Source organism: Trachemys scripta, chromosome 3 (assembly GCF_013100865.1).
Source record: "Trachemys scripta elegans isolate TJP31775 chromosome 3, CAS_Tse_1.0, whole genome shotgun sequence".
In the NCBI taxonomy this organism is placed as follows: domain Eukaryota; kingdom Metazoa; phylum Chordata; order Testudines; family Emydidae; genus Trachemys; species Trachemys scripta.
Genome location: NC_048300.1, coordinates 117,586,268 through 117,610,146, shown reverse-complemented (window position 1 = coordinate 117,610,146; position 23,879 = coordinate 117,586,268). Strand labels below are relative to the sequence as shown.

The following is a 23,879-nucleotide window of genomic DNA, read 5'->3' as shown; positions in this document are numbered from 1 at the left end:
GAGCTTAGTAATGCCTAAATACCTTTAAAATCCTTTAAAAATCTGGACTTGAGTGACTTGTCTAAGATGGCACCTGCTGAATCCTGATCTCGTGAGTCCCAGGCCATAACGCTTTGCTTTCAAATAATTGTTGTTTATTAATGACATTCACTTTATTTGCTCATATAAAAACTGATACCTGACGTGTGTGTTTATTTATTTATTACTCTTACAGCATGACAGACAGACAAAATACAACTTTTGGAAGGATGTGATTGCTGCTATACAGCATAACTATAAAACCTCAGCTTTTAAAGGTAGGCGAGTTAATTCAAGACATGCTTTACTGTAATAGGCTGAAAATATTTATAGGCTTGGCAGAGTTCAATTTTTATTTTTATTTTTTTTAAATAATTTCACCGGATAATATCAGTGTTTATTTTTAAGATATTTTTTAAAACTTTTGATTGATCTAAATTTTCACAGTTGTGTAAAATTGTGGGGTTTAAGGATTGGTTTAAATTTTCATAGTTGCAGGAAATTATGGGGAATCAGGCAATAATTATTTAATGGCAGTAGATGTTGAGTTTCAAAAGTTAAAACTCTATAACCATTACATCACAAATTGTCAACATCACATGTAAAAATATACAAAGTAAATATTCTTAATCAGTCTCTACATTCTCAAGCAGCATTTTACTTACGTTGCCTGTCTATACATATTGATTTTCATCGATGGAAATATATTTTCATAGGTTTGTGTCTGTAATGGGAAATCAACATTTCCTGTCATTTACCAATAAAAATCTAATCTGTCCAAGTCTATTTATATATTTACTGAAGCAGAAACTTCTACATTTGCTTTGTTACTCAAATTGATCTTCATTAGAAATAAAAATGTATTCTATGCATGTTAGCCATTTCAGTATAACTCTGAACACTCTACCTGCCTTCAATTTAAGCATTTTGATGGATTTCCTAACACTTTTGGGGTGCTATCTTACTGAATTACTGTGACTTAAAAGAAAAAAACAATTGACTCTCATGAATGGAGGAGTGGGGGTGAAAGGTAGACTGGAATACTGTAATTTATGCATGCACATTGTGTACAAATATGTTCCTGCATTAACTATTATTTTTAGCAAGACAAAAAAAAAAAAAGACAAAATATTAAGGGAGTATTCAGCATATCAAGTTATGTCATTGATTGAACACTGAACATTCCTACCCCTCTAATTTTGCCTAGAATTACTAGTACGGTGATGCTGTTTCTCTGAAAGATTATTATTCAACATTTTTTTAATAAGAGGTGAAGACAATGGTTTTTATTATTAATTACAAATGCTATAACACTGTGGTTCATATTTATTGGAATTGGAAGGTATGTGGTTCCATAGTATAGACAGTTTGATTTGTGAAATGAGGTAGATAAAGTTTTTCTACTGACTTTCTATTAATGTGTATGACTATATCTGCTAAGAATAGATTTCTTGAGTCTATTGAATGGGTACAAACATTAAACCAAAATATTTTCAGTTAAATATAACTTTTTAAAGGATTGTGTAAAATTAAATTATACATTGAAAATATAATAGTTTTTGCTTTTTTGTTGATACTTATGTTACTTCAGTATTTAGTTGCTGGGTAGAGATGTGGCTTAGTGTTTGTCAGAATGTATAGGGGTTTATTAGGGATGTACTTTATTTTCAAATATTCTCAACTAGTTTTAAAATATATTTAAAAAAAAAAAAGAAAAGATATGGTAGAGAGGTTCTAAGCAAAACAACTGTTTAGTGCTGCAAGTGGATGATACCAGACTGTATTTCACAAATAATGACCAGATGTTCATAAAAATACCTTTCTATATCTTCTATCTTATATTTATAAGTAAAGCTTTTGTAACGACATTTCTTGTTCTCTCTCTCTATAGCGGGACCTCTTCCTTCCCCCCTCTCCCCCCCTGGTTTGACAGTCTCTTAGATGGTATCAAAGATGGTAGCAGCTGTTGTTGGGATTTTTTTGGTTAGAAGAGAAGATGTTAGTTGAAATGAGCTGGAGCTGTTGCTGCTGCTGTTAAAGTCCGATCTTGTTTAATCTCAGATCATGTCTGGGATTTAGCTGGAATTGATACAGGTGCTGATGTCATCTGGATCCTTTTCTGGACCAGTCTGGTCAGGATATCCCCTCAGGATAAGAATGAAGAAAGTTCGGGGTCCCAGGAGGTGATGGGGATGGCAGCCATGATGGTGACACTCTAGTTGTCTTTGTCTGTTCTTCCCTATTCCCCACCCCTCACAAAAAGTGTGTGTGTTTTTGTTGTTTTTTTTTTTTTTAAGGAACCTCACAGGGAAGGGTGGTTGGAAAAGCCCATCCTCATTATTTTGTCCACTATTTTGTCAAAGTAGGCCTAAAATGTGACACACCAGTTTTGGTTCATTAATTTCCGCTTCCACATTTTCTGTTTATTACCAAGTATGATTTTAACATAGTTGATCCATATCTGTAGGCCCTTTTTGTGTAAACTAATGGAGTTTTTCTGTCTCCTTTTTGTATCATTTTCAAAATGGTAAATTTTTGATAGTTTGCCAGCAGTATCTGAAAGAATCCCTTTCAAAATTACTTCATAGAATATATTTAATAGTATGTTGTAAGAATCATTGTTATAAAACTCTTGACTAGTTTAAAAGTATTTCTTGCCATTTTGCTAGTTCAAAGTCCTTAAGATTAATTTATGTGAGATATTTAATTAGGGGAAATGTATTAATTATATTTCTCACCTTGTAGAAGTAAGCAAATTAAAAAGTTAAGACAAATTTTATTTTAACATTATGCTTTCTAAAGCTTAAGGCAGGAATTTGTGAACATTTACACAGTGTGGATGAAAGATGGTTGAAAAATGGAGTTTTCTTCTACAAAAAAATGAAAAAAAATCATTTTTGTCTAAATTTTCCATGGTAAATATTTATTTTGATTTTAGCCAAAATCCAAAATATTTCAGTTCTGAACTGCTACTCCAGTACTTCATGGGAGTTGTAGTTTGGGTGCCTCATATCCCATTCTCTTCTATAGGCCAGGCTCCCTGATAGGATTACAATCTGCCATGGTGCACCATGGCCCCCTTTTAGTAAGGGGAGGAGATGTATCACAGGAATCCCTGACCATTGTGTATCATGGAAGATGTAGTCTGGAGAGAAACCTAGCCCACAGAGGAGAATGAGGACATAAGACAACTGAACTACAAATCCCATGAGGCAATGTGGCTGCATTTAGAGCATTTCAGTTTTCAGGTTTTGTTTTGTGTTTTTTTAATTGAAAAAGTAAATTTTCTGTGGGAAGCAGACATTTTGTGAACACTTCTATTTAAGTGAAAACCTAATTTTGATGGAAAACTTTCCACCAGCCCTAATGTGGACCACAGTTTAATTCATAGAGTACCTTGAGGACCGGTTTCCTTCCCATTCATCCTTCCCAGACACCGCCTCTCACATTTGCATTCTCTTTATGTTTCTGCAGTGATGAAAGCAATTGGGCATATAGACAACTGATATTATGAAAGTATGTAGAGTATTTTTAGCTGTCTATTCATGCAGTTCCACTGGAGATAAGGAGAGTACGCACCAACTCTCCAAGTATTATCAGTAAGCACTCTTATGGACCATAGTTTCAGGACCTCAGGTTTAAAGGACACACTTCTAATTTTTTTCATTCTTGATTGTCTTTTTAAATATTTTAAGAAACATTACAGATCATGGTTATTGAACTTAAATGGCAACATACTAAAAAGCTGAAATTCTTAATCAACTGTCATTCTTTCTGAATACTAAACATCAAATTCAAGAAGGAAGATTATCTGAAACCAGAAAACTTTCTGAAACTTTCTTTTCCTGCTCACAGCTGATGGCCATTACAGTATTTGTACTGGCAAAAGAGGACTAGACTTCTGGGTACTTTACACTGTTGTTTTAATTATATATATTTTTCTTCCTCTGTGAGTAGGAGTAAATTATTTGTTTTGTTTATAGAGTATTTTTCAACTATAGATAATTGTTTTTAAAAATGGTGAAAAAATTGTGAAAGAAAATGAATCTTCGTTCTGAGCTCAGCATCCATGATTTTTTGTTCTGATTTTTCCTTATTTTTTTTTCTCTGGCTGCATTTAATTCACTTCTGATTTGACATTTTTCCATTAATTGAATTCCTATGTTTGGTGTTTCTTGGAAGTCTAATAACCTTTGTAGTACCTGCCTAAGAAGAATTGGAATCTGTCACTGCTTTCTGTAAAAGTAGATTGTGAATCCAAAACTAAAAGCAGGGTGTTTTGCAGGCTGGACTTGCAAAATTAAAACTGGGTGACTGAAATCCAAATTTGCCATCCAAAGATTTTGAGGTTATTAAAAATCTTATTATACTCATGGCTAGATAGTCTCTGATACAATAATATGAAAAGTTTATTAATACGTCAGTGTCTAAGACTCAGGTATTTAACTTGTACTGTTTGTCTAAACTCCTATAAAGCAAGCCTAAGGGTTTATGTTCATTGGATGTATGAAGAGGTAAGTGGGTAACAAGTTATTTGTCTCGTAGGGATGTCTGTGCTAACATTGATTGAGGTTAAGATTTCATAAAATGTATTCTCAATAGTACTACTTAATACCCTTCCCCCCCCTACTTAAAAAAAAAAAAAAGTAACTACCGGTAATTAGATTTGTGAGGCAACAATCTGTCTGATGCTTGGTACATGTTGGCAAATTTCAGCACATGTTTTACTTCAGTATAAAGTAATTGTGACAACATTATCAGAAGATCATTTGTACTTGCCAATGGAAGGTTTCCCATATCCACTACCCTGTGGCTGTTAGCACTTTCCAAATGGAAGTGCCAAATAAATTGAATGTATTGGCAGCAAAGTATATCCTCTTGAAATGCTGGAAAGATGCTTTGGGAAGTCAAGCAGATTAATGTTTTATCACAAGATGATTACATATTTAAATCATTTGTTGTATAGAAAATTGGTGATCCTAATTGGAATCTGTTCATGAATTATATTGGGATACGAGGAGAAATGACCAGGCTGATAATCAAAAAGGCCAATGTGTCTAGAATTTTCAGTTTGGCTCAAGAAGAAGGAGAATTTATGTGGCACTTGGGTATTGTGTTTAGTGCCTATTATGTTGCTATTCAGCCTTGCAAAACTATCATGAAAATTTACGAACACACTCACTAAATCTACTTGGCCGTTGTAGCATAAATCTTATTTGACTCTTCCAGAAGCATTGTTCACTGTAGGCAAAGGAATAACTAGAATTTTGGAAAGCTGTTGCATAATAATTTATTACAATTTCTAAAATAATACATGTTGACTTAATAACAGACCAATTTAAAGATTAACTTCTTTTTTGTTAATACCAAAGTTTTATCAAATTTGGAAAACAAAATAGAAGTGTTTAGAAAAGAATGCTGGTTTCAAATTAATACAGTCATTGACTTTGGTTTCATAAAGAAATAACATAATAAAAAATGGTAAAACATGGATTTTTAGCTTTTAGTAAGAGTAACACTGACAAAGCATCAGTGTAAAAGCAACTTCCAGCTTAAAATAAACAATAAAATTAGTTTTTCAGGTTTATTTGACAAGCCTCTCTGATGCATACTCTTCTTTGAGAGCCATGCATGGACAGAAGAATCTTATATGAACAAAATCCTGATTACACTGTTACATGGCTATTTTGTATATTTAACACACACACAAAAACAATTAAAAATATTAACTTAGTTGATTTCCTCATCTATGTACCAGTAACTTCAGTGCTGAGTACTATATATTAGATGAATGCTGTATCCAACAAATTAATGGAACATTAAATATACGTGTGAACAGTAAATATGACAGTGTCATCTGTTGGCTGATTTAATTAGCTCTGCCAGGAATGTATCAGATATGCCGTTGAATAATGCACATTTCCAATTTTCATTAAGTGGGAAGTAACAAACCTAATAAAGATATATGCTTTTTAAAGAAATAAACTTACTGTGCATGAAAAACAGTGCGGGTAAGAGACTGCCTCTAATATTTCAGATGATAAAGCTATTTTAAATTTGGAGTATATCAGTATATGCATGAATGTCTGTGTTTGGTTGTAGATCTATAATGCCAGTTTCTGAATTTACTGACAAAAACAGTTGTAACATATACTCAGAACATTAGTTAGTCTACAACACCTTAGTTTAAAATTTGCTTTAAAAATATTGCAAAAATATTGTTGCTGCAGATTATAAAATCACATTTCTAAAAAATCATTGCATAGATTTTTAGATTCACAATCTGAGTATTCATCTTTAGCCTTAAATGGTTGGCTCTTCAGACATAGTTCTTTTTAAATAAATCCTTCAAAAGACCACCTTATCTAAAATAGACATTTAAATTTAATTACTATAGTACAAAAAACTTGCTTCCAAAGTCGTCTTGTCCTTTCTGTCCATCCCTGTAACCTTTCTCCTTCACCCCGTTGTTGAAGAGAGCCCTTAAAGGGACAACACCCCTTTTCTTGCAGATAGCTGGACAAATGATTTTCTCTTTCTTTACTTCTGACTATTGATGAACTAGTTTTAAGAGATCCCTCCAGCGAAATCAGTACCTTAGTAAGATATAAAATCCTTTGTTATGCCTAAAATTTTTGGAAACACATATTTTTAAGTTGATGAAACTTCATAAACATGTCTGTTGTTGTTATAACAAAGTAAATTAGTGTTCCCTTTCTCTAAAAGCAATCTCTTGAACATTGTTATGAACACACTAAACTGATTTTGTGACTGATTAATTTAAAATAATGTCTTTGTTTCAGTGAGATAAATGTGTAGTAATCTGGAATGATTACTTTATGAAGGCTTACGAGTACATTTAAAATATAAAATCAACTTAGAAATACTAATTAAGAAAATGTAAAACAAAGAAGAGCTACATCATCTATTACCATAATGTTTAATATTGTATTCAGCAGGACAACTGACTTGCCCTTACTACAAAGTTTTTGCAAATAAATCTCTGACAGATTTCTAAAAATGCACAAAGTTATTCTGAAGCTTAATTTTGAAACAAACTCTCCTACCCTATCATCCTTACTTCCCCTTTGTTGCAAATAATTTGTTTGACCAGTCATAGGTGTCACATCATAGTCCAATTAAAATTATCTGAAAGAGAAAATATTAGGACAGCTAAGGTGGGATACTATCACATATGAGCAAACAAGAATCCTGAGAAAGAGGAGTGAACATAATCAGAAGAATACAAGCCATTAGATTCTGCATTGGGCAACTGCAACCAGACTTGATCGTTTTCCATGAGATCAATGACAGCACTTCCAGAAGCTTGGTCAAGGTATCCTTTCTTGTACTCATCATAAGTGTACATGATTGGTGAGCCATTTTTGTAGAGTGCGACCCAAACATTTGTTCCTTTTACATGTACATGGTAAGAAAAATAGTAAAGTCCTGGGATCCTACATGTGAAGATTCCTGTTCTGGGGTCATAATGTTGCTGTCTGTTGTATAAGATTTTATCAAATTTAATGGGCACAGTGGCCCCAGGGTAGGCTTTGGAGAGAATGGCAGAGAAAGCTGACACTGGCATTCCAGTTAGACCTTGATTTACTCCTGCTTTCATAAGAGGCATTCCTGTGAGGCCTTGACTGTCTCCTGCTTTTATATAACCATCTGGCATCTGTGGGAGTATTGCTTGCCCAGGAGGACCAGGTGGACCCGGAGGGCCTGGTAACCCAGGCTCTCCATTGTTGCCTCTTGGGCCTGGAAGCCCAGGTGGCCCCATGGGTCCATTTAAACCTTTTGTAGCAATGCCAGCTGGACCTGGTAATCCTGGTGCCCCTGGCTCCCCTTTAGTGCCTGGAAAACCTGGAATGCCTGGTGGCCCAATTGGACCTCTTATACCAGGTATTCCAGAAGGTCCTCTTGGGCCTGGCTCACCATTAAATCCTGGTGCTCCTTTAAGTCCTGGTGCACCCATTGGACCAGGTAGGCCAGGTGGCCCTGCATGACCATTGTCCCCTTTTGGGCCTGATAAACCTGGAGGTCCTTTAGGACCAGCAAGACCCTGCTCCCCTGGATATCCTGGTTTTCCCTCTAATCCTGGTAGGCCCCTGTCACCTTTAGCTCCTGGGTATCCTGCAAGGCCTGCAGGTCCTGCTTCACCTTTAGGCCCAGGTAGGCCGTTTTCACCTGGTATTCCTCTAAGTCCTTGAGGACCCATATTTCCAGGTGGTCCAGCTGGCCCTGGTTCTCCTGGAACTCCAGCTGGGCCTTCATCTCCTTTGATTCCTGGAACACCGGGAAGGCCTTCAGGTCCTCTATGTCCTTTCATCCCTGGCAAACCTGGCTTTCCAAACCCTGGAAGACCTGGGGATCCAGGCATGCCCGGGGGTCCAGGCAGTCCTTTAGCTCCAGGAATCCCTGGTAATCCTGGTGGTCCATTTGCTCCAGGCTTTCCGATTCCTGCTGCTCCAGGTTCCCCAGGAAGACCTTGGGAACCTGGGATGCCTGCTGGTCCTGGTGCACCTGGCAAACCTCGATCACCTTTCACACCTGGCTGACCTGGAAACCCATTTTCACCAGGCTTCCCTATCCCACCAAGTCCAGGGGGTCCTGGGGGGCCTTGGGGGCCTGGGAGCCCTCTGTCTCCTGGGCGACCTGGAACTCCATATCCATTTTCTCCCTTTAGTCCGTTTATGCCAGGAATACCTGCCTCACCCTTTTCTCCGGGGACACCCCGGGGCCCTTGTGCTCCTGGTGGCCCTTGTTCTCCTGTCTTGCCAGCAACAGAGATTCCAGCAGGACCAGGAATTCCAGGAGGCCCCTGTGGCCCTCTTGATCCTGGGAGACCAGCAGGTCCAATATCTCCTTTTTCACCATTTAATCCTCTCTCCCCTGGTTTTCCTGGTAAACCTGGTAAGCCTGGCTTTCCAACAGCAGAAAATCCGGGTGGGCCTGGGGGTCCTGGTGGACCTTGAGGACCTGGATTTCCATAGCCTGGTGGCCCTGCTGGGCCTGGTTGTCCTCTTGGGCCAGCAGGACCTGGTAGACCAGGAGGTCCTTGTTCTCCCCTTCCCTGTAAACCTAAGACACACAATACAATCATTAGTACAGTGGTATCAGGTTCATGGCTTGTCAGCATTTTGGCTGACACTTAGAGAGATGAAACGAAATAAAAATGAAAATACTAATTAGTATAATGTCTACAAAGATCACTGTCTTTAAATTACTGCAAGTTCTAGAGGTTAGAGCAGAGAACTGGGGATAAGACTCCTGGATTCTATCCCCTGCAGAACCGATCATTTGGTGTGAACTTGAGCAAGTCACTTAAAGACTCTGTGCTTCAGTTGACCCATTTATAAAAGAAGCATAAAATATCTAAGGCACAGTAGTATAGAGTCTAGATAAATATTTACCTAACATTCCCATTTCCCTCTTCCACCAATTGTCTACTATAGTGATCAGCACTGAAATAGTTAATATATCATTCCTTCCCTCACCTGAGCACTCGCTCATTAGGCATGACAGCTAACACTGCAATGAGATGAATGGGAGGAAGGCACATGGGAATTCCCTACTGACTTTTTGTTTCAGCCTATCTATTTGCAGATTCATGAAGACTTCCACAGTGGTTTACATTTGGAAGTTTATCGCCCCAACTGTATGGGCTAAGAATATATTCATTCATTCATTCATTCATTTTTTAAAATGAAAGCTTAGATTCTGCAGAATCTGAATATGTCAGGTGTGCGCTATACATATATTGAACAATCTGGATTCAATGTGTGGGCTGGGTGTTTGACACCACAGATGAAACTTGTGTGCACCATGAGCCCTGATTTCTAGCTGAGAGAAGTGTTTTTTTGTGTGGTTTCTGCCTTGCTAAAACATTCTGAATGAGACCTGTCTAAATAGACATTGTTACTAGTCTGTTTCATGTAAAATAACTTTCTTTCCTGTGGTAGCTTGCTGAGAAGTGTGCAGTTAACTGTTTGTGTCCTGTGCCATGTGTAGGAGCCAACTGAAAACGCCTCTCTCACCACTGAGAGATGAGTCATGAAAAGTTTTCTATCAATAAATTCTTTATAGTGATCTTCTGACCTTAAGAATTAGTAGCTCGCACAGGTGATGAAATGCATAATGGGGTTAGGTCCAATTTAAAGCACATTGAAGTCAGTGGACAGACCCCCTGTTGGTTTCAGTGGGCTCTGGATCAGCCCCTTAATGATTTACAGAGGTGTAAGAAGGGACCTAAACCTGCTAAGCACATAACTTGGAGAAATAGGAAGTAAATATGTTACAGAAAGTACTATTATCAGTGATAGCTGCTGCAACAATACTTCTGGAAATCTTTTTAAAAAGAAGTATCGGGGGGAGGGGAGTTTCACTAGGATTTGAATGGAGCTGTGCAAGTAGATTGTAAAGCCTTTAGGAGAGTAGGAAGATACATTATTGGTTGAAACAACGAGGAGTCCTTGTGGCACCTTAGAGACTAACAAATTTATTTGGGCATAAGCTTTTGTGGGCTAAAACCCACTTCATCAGATGCATGGAGTGAAAAATTCAGTAGCAGATATATATATTACAGCAGATAAAAAGATGGGAGTTGCCTTACCAAGTAGGGGGTTAGCACTGACTAGCAAAGTTATGAATTTAAGCTCCGAGCTTGTCTTTTGAAGGTGTTGAGCCATTTTCATTTGAGGACGAGGGCTGAGAGGTCAGATATGGAGTGATTGTTTTGTGAGAAGTGTTTTTGCCCATACTGATGTGATACAGGTTTTTTTTCTTTTTTATCATTTTTCTGTGTAAGTTCATCCGAGAGCATAGTTATTGTCTCATTTCTGCCACATACAGGTCTGTCGCATCTTATGCTGGGGTTACGTTCCGCAGTCATTGAGTGTAATGGCGGGCGGAATCGCCTGCACTACAGGTACAGTATTACAATTGTTATTTTTCTCTTTTATTTTTGTTTTTGCCGACCGCGTAAAGCTGAAATCGTGCATGTTAAATGCGCATAAGATGCGACAGACCTGTAGTTGTTATGGGGGAATTTAGTGCACTGGGTGGAGTACACCACTTGTTGTGATAGGCTTGCGTAGGACCCATGGATCTTGAAAGGTGTGTGGGGCGGGGTGTTGATCATCGTAGCAGTGGAGGTGTGTCCAGGTTTTTTATCTGTTGTTCTGGCAGGGTCTAGTGCTGGCTTAAGTTGGTGTGCCCTGGTCTGTGGGGAGCTTGCTTGCTATGATGAGCATGGCAAGGTTGGGGAGTTGTTTTGAAGGAGGAAAAACCCTCAGACCGCACACCTGGTTGCCACCTGCCACCCCACACTGGAACCTATATGGGGTATCATTAAACAGTTACAACATGTACTTGATGGGGACCACATCCTGAAATAAATCTTTCCTGAATCCCCTTTTCTGGCCTTCAAACACCTTGTCTCTCTACTATCCTAGACCAACACAGCTACAACAACACTGAAAATGTTAATTTCACTGTACTGTCATGCATAATGTAGCATCACTTTTCTTTATTTTAGTTCCTTAGTATTATGCTTTTCTACAGAAAATGGTTTGGTGTGTAAGAATAAAGCAGCAGTTGGAGCCACTCCACTATGTGTCAGATATAAATATAGAAATAAAGAGTTGTGTTCTTAAGTGTTGACTCGCCAAGGTGCTGTTTGGGAAATTGCGGAATCCTTTGGGACTTTGCATGCTGATTTTTGTGGAATACCTATAGCACTAGAAATAATATGAAACCCCACAGTTTGCATAATATGTCATACTCTTCAGCTGATGGATCTGTAGATACAGAATACTGCTTTGTGGCAACAGTTGTTATGAATAGTTAAAGAAGGTGTGCAAGTAGAATAATAAAGTCTGCTGAGCAGATCAGGAAGGACCTGTCCGCAGATGAGAATTTTAACATTTGATTTGGAAAATGCTGCTGGATGGTGCATGTTTGAAGTGATCGATGGAAAGAAGTCTGAGTTCCACTGTGAATCAAAATATTTTCTGTTCGACAATGGTGGTTACACAATAGCTGTAAATCAAATGCAGCTTAAATTTCAGCCTTTTAGGTGTGTCTGTGTGTAAACTTTACCAGGAATGTGTGTGATGCTGTAGTATTGCAGCCTTCTAGAATAAACTGCTGTACAAGTGGCACACATTATAAGTTTGTCCGGGATAAAGAGTATCCGGTGTCAGACTAGAAAGACTAGAGAAGTTAATATGTAGTTTAGAATTTTATGTGCCAAGAAACAAGCTGGAATAGGAAATAGGAAGGGAAAGCACTATACTGTTTAGAAGATATTTTGTGCTAGTTTGTGTATAAATATTTTCTCTTATTTAGTAATACGAAGTGAAGGCATTCAGCACTGCTTAGTTTAAAATAAAAAAAATCCTTAATTCCAGTGCACAACTGGGGCATCTAAAAAATATAGATGGTAAAGTATGAATCCCATTGGCAGAACAATATATAACAGGATATTGTTAGTGAATGAATAGCCAAATGGTTACCCTAGTTATATTACAGTTAAGGGGTACACTTTTCCCCCCAAGAATTTTGGCAGCAACTTCCATTGAAATAAATGAAAGTCACATAGCTATGGCCTGCAGAGCTCTTATAACATTTACACATAACTTTACAGCTGAATTCGGGCTTCTTTGCTGATGTTACCCATCTGTACATCCATAATGTAATCATGAGTGACATCAGCAACTTTATAACCAGTTCTCATTCATGTAACATGCATCTGCATAGCTGTGATTGTGGACTGAGAAAAGGGTAAGAAAAGGTTATCAGCAACTTTCTGGAGTTGCTTAGCAGCTTTCTCAGACTCTTTTACTATTCCTAATAATGTCATTTCAAGAGTACACAACAGGCATTTGCCTATTTTCTTTTACCCTTTCTCTTGTGGCTAAAGCCAGAAATTTAATTTTTGTTGACTCTTTTTACACAGATTATTTCATATCTTGACAAACTGTTGCCCTTCTATTCTATCCTTCTCCAATTAGGCTAGAATAACTAGTCCTTTGAAGTCATATTGTAATATGGATCACTTGCATCACTGGATGTTGTATAGAATCATAGAATATTAGGGTTGGAAGAGATCTCAGGAGGTCATCATGTCCAGTCCCCTGCTCAAAGCGGGACCAACACCAACTAATACCTCTAGTGTAACTTGGATGGATGGTTGACGTATTAAATGTGAATCCTAATTAATGGTAGATTTTTTTTTTCATTTCCCAATTTGAGTTTGAGTAAGGCTTCCTTCCCATCCACTTATTAATTATTTTGAACCTTTAGACCTCTGCATAATACTCTTAACGAGAAAGTACAGATAAATAGTTCAGTTTTTCTTCTCTAAAAATATATGGCTGTACTTATTTGTAAGAGTCATGTAGGGAGAAGAAAAATCTGGTCCGTGTACAGTGTTTTTGATATTCACTGGGCTTTGCCTTCATGTGTTGCCAGGAAAATAGTTTTTAGCTGCCAAATGTAAAAGTACAGTTTCTGCTTCTACATAATTACAGTGTAGTCCTGAAAAGATCATGTTAGTTTGCCCATGTAACCACCTCATCATCCATTAACTTAATTAAAATAAGGCTAATGTTTTAAATCCTACAAATAGAAAGCAATCTCATTACTGCATGCAGCAAAAATATTATAAACTGACACAAGTGTTGGTCTCCACTGGGATGAGATACTTGGAACCTGTCACTGTGACAGCAAAGTGGAGTGTACATTTGAACTGCCCAGTGCAGTTCTAGCATGCTGCTGCTGCTCTCAGAATTGCTTGCTACTGAACTATGGTATCCAGTAGGGTACAGTGGTAGCCTGTGTTTTGGAACATAATTAAGTGATAACTGAAGAAGCAGTTCTAAGAAGAACTACATGGTATGGAAAAATCAGGAAGACTTAAACCCTACAAGAATAAGAAATAACCTTCAATGTAAGTTAGGTATGTGGTTATTTTTTAACGTTACAGTTTCTTTTAATCACGGGTTAAACACAGATGGGACCAGTGGATGCAGCATACTGATTTAGTTAACATGAATTTGTATGCCACCCATGAGTTCTGTTACAGTAATTAAATGCTGCATTAGGAAAGAGGATGTAAGACAAATGTAATGTAAAGTTTAGTCTTTTAGACTGCTCTGAAAAATTGTGGTAGTCCACCTGGCAAAAAATTTTTAATTATCCCAAAAGTATTTCTTATGCTAGTGAGCAATAAGATATTTTCCAAACCTGCTCGTATCACAGCCTTAATTGGTTAGTTCTATCTTCTTTTCTCTCTCTCTTTTTTTTTTTTTTTTTAAATCTTAAAATATATGAGTGGCTTGCGAGATTAAAAGAATGAGACAGCACCCTTCAGTTATAGGTCATCTGTATCAACGCAGGCCAGATTCTTCACTAATGGCTGCCTGTTCAGTGTCCTCTATGAGCTATTTGTGGTTACGGCCTAGCTTCTAGTGGATGTGTCCACATTGAAAACACACTTACCTTGTGAAGCAATAGCAGAGGGGATATGGAGAGTGAATTATCTTTTCACCTGTAAAAGTGATCCTTCAAGATGAATGTTTAGGGCACATTGGCGGGACAGAAAGGGGGACGCATACCCTGCTGCTCCCCATGCGCTATGTGTTCTGTGAATAAGGCTGTCAATCTGTCACCCTTCATAAGTAGTAAATTAATTAAAACCTATGAAAAGGTATTTTTTTAAGTAACCATAGAAATTTGAGGATCTAATACTCCTTGCTTCTCTAAGTTAATATTTATATTACTTTTGTTTAGAGAGTCCATAATTGTAGCCATTTCAGATTTCTTTGTTCTAAAGTATAACAAACTGTCAGCTAGAGTGCATCTTAAATTCTATAAAACAGAGTAAGCAGAGTGGGGTTGGGCATCAGAAGCTTAATTTGGAACTTCAGATTCTTTCAGTTTTACTTCTGTGTCTCACCTCTCTGTAGGGAATGTAACTGCAAGGGATGCCCAGGCTGCTGTTCTTTTCTCCTTTCCACCCATACTTTCAAACTCTCATACCCTGCTGTCTTCCTTTCATGTGTTCAGTGTATAAACTGCAGCTTCTAACAGTGGCCTTCTGGTGCACAGAATTTGGCACACAATTTGCACGGAGGTTGCATCAGGACCAGAGGCGGATTAGAGGTTTGTGGGGCCCTGGGTCAGAGTAAGTGGGGGCCCCTCACCACCCGTTCTGCCTGCAGTGCTCCCCGCTCCCCTTGTGCTCCTGCTGGGGAAATGGGGTCGGGGCACAGGGGCTTGCTCCCCCCACTCCCTGCTGGCCTCCCTGCCCAGCACTCCAGCCGGGGAACTTGGTCAGGGCGCAGGGGCTTCCCCTGCCCACCTGGCACTCCTGCCAGGGAGCGGGTTCGGGGCACGGGCACTTGCTTCGCCCGCCCAGCACTACTGTTGAGGTTCTGGGGGCGTCCCAATTGGCTGGGGCCCCTGGCATGGGCCTTATTGGCCAAGTGGCTAATCCACACTGATCAGAACCCTTTAGAAGTATGCAAATTATTCATAACCAGATGAGGGAAAAACTGAGGCCAAAGAATAAAATGTTAACTATTGTTAGTATGGGAGTTTTATGCAGTTACCTAGAGTGCCAAAGGAGAATACCTGAGGCACAGCAACATACACAGTTTAAAATATTGCTATTGCAATTAAAATAATTTCGAACAAAGCCTTACTACAAATAATTGAAACTTTCTTAAAGTGATATATATGGTGTTCAAATTATTGTTGAGCAACCACAGGTGGAAAAAAGAAGTAAACCTCCCCTCTAACTACATGAATTCTACCTTTAAATGTAGTAGAATCCAAAAAGAGTAAATAAGGTATATAAAGAGGGCAGTTTGGCGGCGTGGACTATGTGACTCTGGCCAAGTCTGCTCTCCAAATGACTGTGTAATTCAAGGAAGCTCAGTGCAGGCCCACCAGCTGAAATGTATACTATATCTTAAGAACTGAGCCAAGTGAATTTAATTCCCATAAAGGGTCAATACTCAGTTCACTGTGCTATACATTCATACCATGAAATCACTTTGGTTCTGTTCTGATTCTCCTTTATTTGTCTAAGTTAGATGAAATAGACCCTTGTCTTCATTTAACACTCAGAGCTGGCTCTTCACACCCCTTAGTGGAATGTTACTTGGTTTACTGATGTGAATCAGAACATATGATTTTTCCACCACCCACTCCCCTAGAGGGCCATGTTAGGCGATAGTTTACTTGGGAGCATTGCCATTTCCAGTAACAGATTCAGGTCAGTAAGTTCTGTACAAATCCTTAGGAATGATAGACACATGTATCTAAAAATTGGTTAAGTGCATCCTCTAGGGAAAGGTAAGGGATTTGTTGCCTTAAGCACAAAGTGTTTAAATAAATCTGCATTTTGTTAGCAGATATCATTCAAGTATCTCACTTCTCCTACTCCAAGTATAGTATAGGGGGAAAACTGGGATAACTATATGGCATCTGTTGGCAATTGTTGACTTTTTGAACGGTGACCAAAACACATTTTCAGTGATGCTCAACGCACTAGCTGCATGGCAACATTTTTGCTCTTGTATAGACTTGCCAATGGAATGCTACCACCCAGGGCTTAATTTTAACCAGCGCCATCTGGAGCATAGCTCTGGTGAATATTTCCAAACCCGTGGAAGCTCTGACTTGTCCTGCAGGGCTGAAGCCCTGGGGCTCCGGGAAATACTCTGTGAGAATTTAAGCCCTGTTAACCCCTCACAGAATGTAGCTGCAAATGGCAATGCAATAGTTAAAGGAGGCATATTTGTGGACCCGAGAAGGTTGATACTTTCTTTACACAGAGGTTTAGAAGGGTAGAGAAAATCCTACCCCACTAAGAACCTAGAAGGAAGCAGTGTGTGCAGTTACTTCATTCATTTACCCTTGTTAGGGTGTTATGTTTTACCCATCTCTTTGCATTTGGAGTTTGGAAACTGTAACATTGCCAAGCCAGGACCTCTTCTTAAATCTTAAATCTTCTTAAATCAAAGTTAATATGTCTGTTTAAAATCTCAGTCCTTCTGTTTTGTAAAGGGAAGGTGTATTAAACCATGGTAGAACAGGGCAGGTGAAAAGATTATGGGCAGCAATAGCTTTAACCAGGATAACTGAAGTGTTGGTTGGCCACTTTAAAAAAAAAAAAAATCTGGTCATGTATTTTCTGACACACAACGTGGTCTATGTACTCTGACTCTAGCCAGACCTTGTTTACATATCAAGTTCAGTGTGAGGAGAAAGCACAACCAGCAAGATTGAGATTTTTTTTTTTTTTTTTTAGAATTAGTTGTGTGGTTGTCCTCAACCAGGAATTTTGCAGACTTCAAAGCTGTGAACCAAAGTTCTGCAAATAGTACCATAATATATTTAGCAAATGATAATGCTAAACACACTCAAAAGAGGAGAAAATTATGTTCTCTGCCTGGGAAGTTGTTATGAGTGGGATTTGGAAAGGAATTTCTAACATTGCCCAACTCTGCTCCTATTGAAGTGGATGGTAAAACTTCCATTGACTTCAGTGGGACCAGAGTTATGCTGACATTGAGTTCTTTTTCAGAATCCCACCCATCATTATTAGAATCAACTACTAAAATAAAATTATGGAGAAAAATAGTTATTTGTTACCAATGAGCAGATCGGGGTTTACACATGTCCCTTGTTAACAGATTTTACTGACATTTCCAGTGAAGGAGAGCCAGAGCTGTGGATTTAAAAAAAAAAAAAAAAAAAGACTGGGAAATATAAATTAAGATTAACAGAGTGATAGGTGGGGAAGGAAGAATTATCTAGGTTCTACTTCTGTCTCCTAGAAGTTGGGAGGGACCTAAATATTTGCCTCCTCCTTTTCCACTCCCTACCTTCTCCAGTCATTTTTTATGTAAATTAATAGGTAAAATTTGGGTTGTTTCAGAAAAAAACACATCTCTGACTCTGCTCAAAATCCTGAGGTTGACTCTCTGCATAGTAATGAGAAAAGTGGACAGGAATAATTCAAGTTTGCAAGTAGGGAAGATGGGGAAATACATTCCAAGGGGCTGCCTAAAATCCTATTTCAAGCAGTATTTTCATACAAAAATCTGTAGCATTTTCATACCAAAAAATGAGTAAGGGAAGTCGCCATGGACAGTAGCCGATTCCTTGTTCCATTCTTTTCTGCCCTGGGACTCTCCCTACCCTAGCACTCCATTCTCTAACCAAATCCCATGGAGTCCTCACCCCATGGGTTACAGAGGCAGCTCTCTTTGACCATCATGACAGATCTGTTAGAATGAGTGCCTCCACTTAAGGAAGTGAAGAAAGTGGTCTTGTCCTGTCTTTTATCTGTCTTGCTTTTACAGAGAGAGACTAAAGATCACAGAATTGAGAGTTTCTGCTGCTGAACAGCTACTGGGATAAGTTAAAACAGAAGTGTATCTCGGGTTCTGTGAAGTAAGTCCTTCCCAACAAGGGTAACTAGCAAGACTTTGTTCATGAAACAAACAGCAAATTGAATGATAGACTATTCATTTTCTTGAGGGGCATTATTATTTGGTAAGTAAATTCTAGAGAAAACCCAATGACAAGTCAGTGAAAATCTGGACTGTAAACATAGCACAGTGGGTGTGTCTGTTAGTGAAAGTAAAATCACCAGCTGTATGTCTATTCATTACAGAAATTTAAGTCATGAGCAACATTTTTTTTGGTCACAGGGCAAACAACTTGGTGTGTTTTGCATTTAAATTATTTTAAAAATGAGTTTTTAAAAATAAAATGTCTAAGCCACTTGGAAAAAACAAAACAAAAACAAGTCAATGCTCAGACTGAGGGTACAGTAGCAGACAGGACACCAATCAATACTCATGCCGAAGACACAGACTTTAAGACAACTTTTTACTGGTAGCAGGAAGGATTTATGATCAAGATTGCTTTCCTGATCTCAAACGACACTTATTTGCAACTGCCATGTTCCTGCACAAGTGTACAGCTACATGTAGGTGAGCTATAACAAAGATTAAAAACTACTCTGAATGCACCCTTTGGTACAGTAGGAAAGAAAAGAATGGTCACTTCTGTCTTTTTGGGCATTTTCTGGCAGCAGAATTGAAAATCCAGCCAGGTACTAAATGCTTTGACAGGAAGTGTTCAATACTTTCAATGCACATTGAGGATAGTAGGATTTGACTTGAGGGTACTGATCAGGACTGGGTCCTAAATGATCATGTTGATACAAGAAAGCTACTCTTTTATTTTATCAGTTAATTTTTAGCGAAAATCTCCACTGAGGAGAAAATACCAGTGGGTAATATGCAGAATCAATTATAAAACTTGATTTATTGGATTCTGATGATCCTTTGTGGTTTTTAAATATCATGCTCATTTTAGTCTTATTCTTCAAAACTATTTGTATGTCGCATATGCAGCTAGGACATAAAACATTTTGGCATAGATGATTTAAAAAGTACTGGATCTTTGTGCATGGCTCCCAGCTGCATTGACTGAACTTGCTGTTTTATATAAAACACACACTGTAGTAACAGTAGCACACCCAGATGTATTAATGGTGTTCAGTGCAGTGTACTCATAATTTCATTTTTTCAGAAATCATGCTTTATAGAAACCAGTTATACTCTATACCTAGTTATCTGATGTGAAATTTGTCAACAATTTGGAGAGCATTAATAGATTAGTTTCTGCATGCTAGAGATGACTCAAGAACGTTATTTTGATTGTTTGTTTCAATTTAACAGACACTTTAAAAAAAGAGGGCTTTCATATACCTTTTCTATAGTGGTTTTAATATATATTATCTATAATCACACACTTTGTACACAGGAGAGAGGAAGAGAGGAAAATACATACTTATAATAATCCCCTCAAAGTGTGTATGAAATGAGTTGAGAAATATATGACCTGTTCAAAAGAAATATTTTTATAGAGCAGCTATAATTAAGCATGTTTCAGAAGCATCTTTGTAAAACCAATTTATATTTCAGGTGTTTAAATTAGTCTGTTTTAAAAAAGATGTGTATTATTCTCTAGCAGTTATGTTATAGGGTTATTTTCTCATCTCACTTCCATCACTGTAACTCAGATTAGTTCAGTGAAGTTACTCTCAGTTTACAAATGTGGAACAGAGATCTAAATTTGGTCCATATATACTGGATTAATATTCAGCATTACTAGCTTTTACAATCATTGAATTTTAAGTAAGGAAACTAATGTAACAGTAGAATTGGACACCTACATTTTTGTCTGAATATTGCAGCCAGCTGATTTATTAATGTAACCCCCAGTTATTTTTTTATTGATGTGTCCAGTTTGATTGCTTCTTTTGAAAGCCATTCCCAGGTCAAGAGCACTGATGAGCACTGAGCAAGTTTTTATATATGAAAATATATGCTTCAAGAGTATTCTAAATGGTAATGGCAAAATTCAGAATCACTGCTGCTAGCATGCTCTCTACCTCTTCTTATTTAGTTATACTATAAAATGGGAGTTTCCCTCTTCCTTTCGGCCAAGAAAGTAGCATCTTCTCTATCTCTCTAGACATTACTGTCAGAACCTGTCCCATTTCTGTCTGCAGTGATAATCTTGGTCAATAATATATAGCCATTTATAAAACTAAACAGTTATTGCTGACCGTGAACACCAGTAAAACAACAAGCGAGATTATCTGTACTATAATGAACACACGTAGGGTATAACTGCTTATAATATTTTTTAAAAGATATTTCACTTACCTTGACTTTTTACGTTAAATGGTAAGAAATGTGGCCCCTTCATGCTGGCTTGTTTTTGGTATCGTTCAGAAAAAAACCCATCACCGCCTTGGACAATGTTCAGAGAAAGCAGCAGCAGAAAGGATATTTGTACCTGCATATTCCCCAATCTGTTCTGCATTAAAGAGGAAAAATACTTATGCAAATGATTGTTCTCTTTTTAAAAATAAGTTGATCAGTTCAGGTTTCGCAGCAATGAACAAATAAGTTGTATTTAAAATAGTTAACGTTACAGGTTCAGAACTGCTTTATACAAAACTGCTCCTAAATCTATGTATTTCTAGTGGATTTCTTAAAGTATACCTATTTTAGCCAGAGAAAGTGGTTAAATGTTTTAAATACTTTTTAAAAGTATAGATATATAAAATCTGTAATCTTACCAGATCAGATTCTGTCCCATACTCTTCCAATCAACAGTTTTTTAAATTTTGTATTAAATATAATCAGCATATTAAAATATGTAACAATTTAAATTCTTTTCAGAAAAAAAGTGTCAGTTTGCTATTAGGTTCTATAATGTTATGGGCATGCCAGCCCCTTGAGGCTTCCAAAACTAGGTTTGGGAGCATAGCTTGAATCCTCTAGAATCAGGGAAAAGTCTCTCTCATATGCATTGCAACATGGCAGCATCGCCTCCTTCTAATTAACACTGTATCTTTAAAGGGTAAAATCCTGACCCCATTGACATCAATAGTGAAACTCCCATTGACTTTATTGGGGCCAAGATTTCACCCTTAGCCTTTGAAAGTAATTTCCCTTGTGGCAGCAGGGATACTGGCACTTGCTCTTAAAGAGCCCCAGTAAACTTCTGTCCTGTATAAGGAAGGATTAGATTTTTATTGGTAAATGTTGATTTCGCCATACATACACAAACTGATGAAAACATATTTCCATAGATGATAATCGAAATTTGCAGATAGGCAAGATAAGAAAAATGCTGCTTGAAAACTTATCAAAGTTTGATTTAAGGATATTAACTTTGTATATTTAGACGTGATATTGACAGTTTTTATTTTAATGGTTATAAAGCTTTAATTTTTTGAATTTCAACATCTGTCATTAAATTATTGTCTGACTCTACTATTGTCTTACACCCCCCCCCCTAATTTCCTGCAACTGTGAACATTTAAATCAATGACAATTGAAAAAAATTGCTTAAAACCCCTAATTTTGCCCAACTGAAAATTTTAAATAAATAAAAATAGGAAAAAATGAACATAGATAAATATTATCTATCAAAATTTAGGAAAAAATAATTAAAATTGAATTCTGTCAGACCTATGGTTAATTTAAATTGGAAGCCAAATGAAATGGAATGAAATTCTAGCATACCAGAATAGTGTAGAGTTCCAAATGTGTAGTAGCCTTTCAGTAGCCTACTGAGGTGCTCTTCCGCCACAGGTGCGCAGAACAGAAGCTGTTATTTCAAGTATCCTTCTGAGGTATTTATACTGTTTAGTTCCCTTGTTAAGTCAACTTGCACTGTGTTTAAGCTCCTCCCTAAAAGTCATAAGTATTAATCGGGGGAGGGATGTTGGGCAGGCATGAAGGAGTAGGTTGGAGTTTTTCCTACTATACTGTATTTCATGTGTCTTTGGTGAAACTATACTCGTCGTGATGAACATTTTCTTAAATTATTTTATATCCCTTTTGTTTTCAGGATTGAGAGAGGTATCATTGGAAAAAGCTTAATCTTGTAAGTGGGGTAGATATGTGTTACTTTTCTAAAATGGATTTCTGCATACATTTGTAAGGAAATGTATTTTCATAGATTGCGAACTTCTTACTATCTTGGAGCAGCTACTTTCAGGAGTTATCTCCATTGAAGTCAATGGAGACTACTTGAGTGAGTAACTGCTCACCAGTGTGTGATGTAAGGGGCTTACAATATGATCCTTTTGTGTTAATTAGGGATTTGTACAGTTCTGGAGCCATCTGAACCACTTATTGTGCTTGTGCATAAAAATGAAATTGAAGAAGTAAATTAGTGAGAAAGTATTTACATGTTTGTTTCTGTTATGTTGTCTTAGATATATAACACATCAACTAAATAGTCCATATATAGGGACTGTTTATATGCAATGAAATATTCATTCATAAAGAAACTTGAGTTATACAATGTCATACCACTATTTCTGTTACATTCAGTCTTACTATTTTATTGAAATAATTGATTTTATTGCATATTGAAAAATCAGACAAATGTAATACAAGCTTGCATTTATTTTTTCAGAATTTTTCTATATGCAGTAAATGACTTTTGTTTCAGGTTCTGGTTCAATACCATGTTGTTTATAGTGCATTTCCACAAAGTTCCTATGTAATGGCTTTGTCTCATTATGTTTAAACCACAATTAATTTATTGTATTGGGTCAAATTTCATTACAGTTTAGTCCACACTTAGCAAATCTCTCTGTTTGTTCAAAGTATAGGTTAGCACTGGCCATATTAAGCCCATTGGAATAATTTTTGCTATATTGACTATTTCTGCCTGTTATGACTCGTCTACTTGGTAAACAGTGACAGATGGTCTCACAATATTTCAGCCCCATTGTCATCATTAATCAATTCCAGATATCATGTAGAAAATTTTAGTTCCTGAATCATTCATGTCCCTGATTCTAAAACATGACATAAAAGCAGAAATAATATGGACATAAAGAAAATGACCTTCTGAATTTAGTGTGAACCTCCAAGGCTAAATGTAGCATGCATATTACTTTTTAAAAGCATTCTTGATAAAAGTTAAATAGGAACATTTCTAAAAGATCTATACATTTATAAATGATCAGGTTTTTGCATTATATTACAATGTTGATTGATCTGCATGTTAATGCAAATGTAAGTAGGCAGTAGAGTCATGGATTTACGGCCTGATTCATGAGTATGCCAGATACTGCTTATGTTTTTATGGAATGTGGAGGGTATTGAAAAACAAATGCAAATAAAAGTAACTGCACTATTGTTAACTGGAGCCAAACATTCCTAATTTGATTAACTTCTTCCCTTTTGTGGAGAGAGAGCTGGGCATCCCCGCTGTGTCATCTTCCCCATTAGCAC

The 23,879-nt window shown here is 37.3% G+C and overlaps 2 protein-coding genes across 2 annotated transcripts in view; one reads left to right on the top strand and one right to left on the bottom strand.

The window, feature by feature from the left end:
* NT5DC1 (5'-nucleotidase domain containing 1) overlaps positions 1-23,879 on the top strand; it is a 277,652-nt gene that overhangs the window by 17,478 nt on the left and 236,295 nt on the right. Inside the window, exon 6 of the mRNA XM_034765827.1 lies at positions 215-296. Coding sequence (XP_034621718.1) covers positions 215-296 — 82 coding nt within the window. The remainder of the gene's footprint in view (positions 1-214; positions 297-23,879) is intronic.
* COL10A1 (collagen type X alpha 1 chain) overlaps positions 6,874-23,879 on the bottom strand; it is a 73,511-nt gene continuing 56,505 nt past the window's right edge. Inside the window, exons 2-3 of the mRNA XM_034765828.1 lie at positions 20,781-20,934; positions 6,874-9,102 (exon numbers count right to left, since the gene is read on the bottom strand). Of these exons, the coding sequence (XP_034621719.1) occupies positions 7,208-9,102; positions 20,781-20,919 (2,034 nt within the window). The 5' untranslated portion in view covers positions 20,920-20,934 and the 3' untranslated portion in view covers positions 6,874-7,207. The remainder of the gene's footprint in view (positions 9,103-20,780; positions 20,935-23,879) is intronic.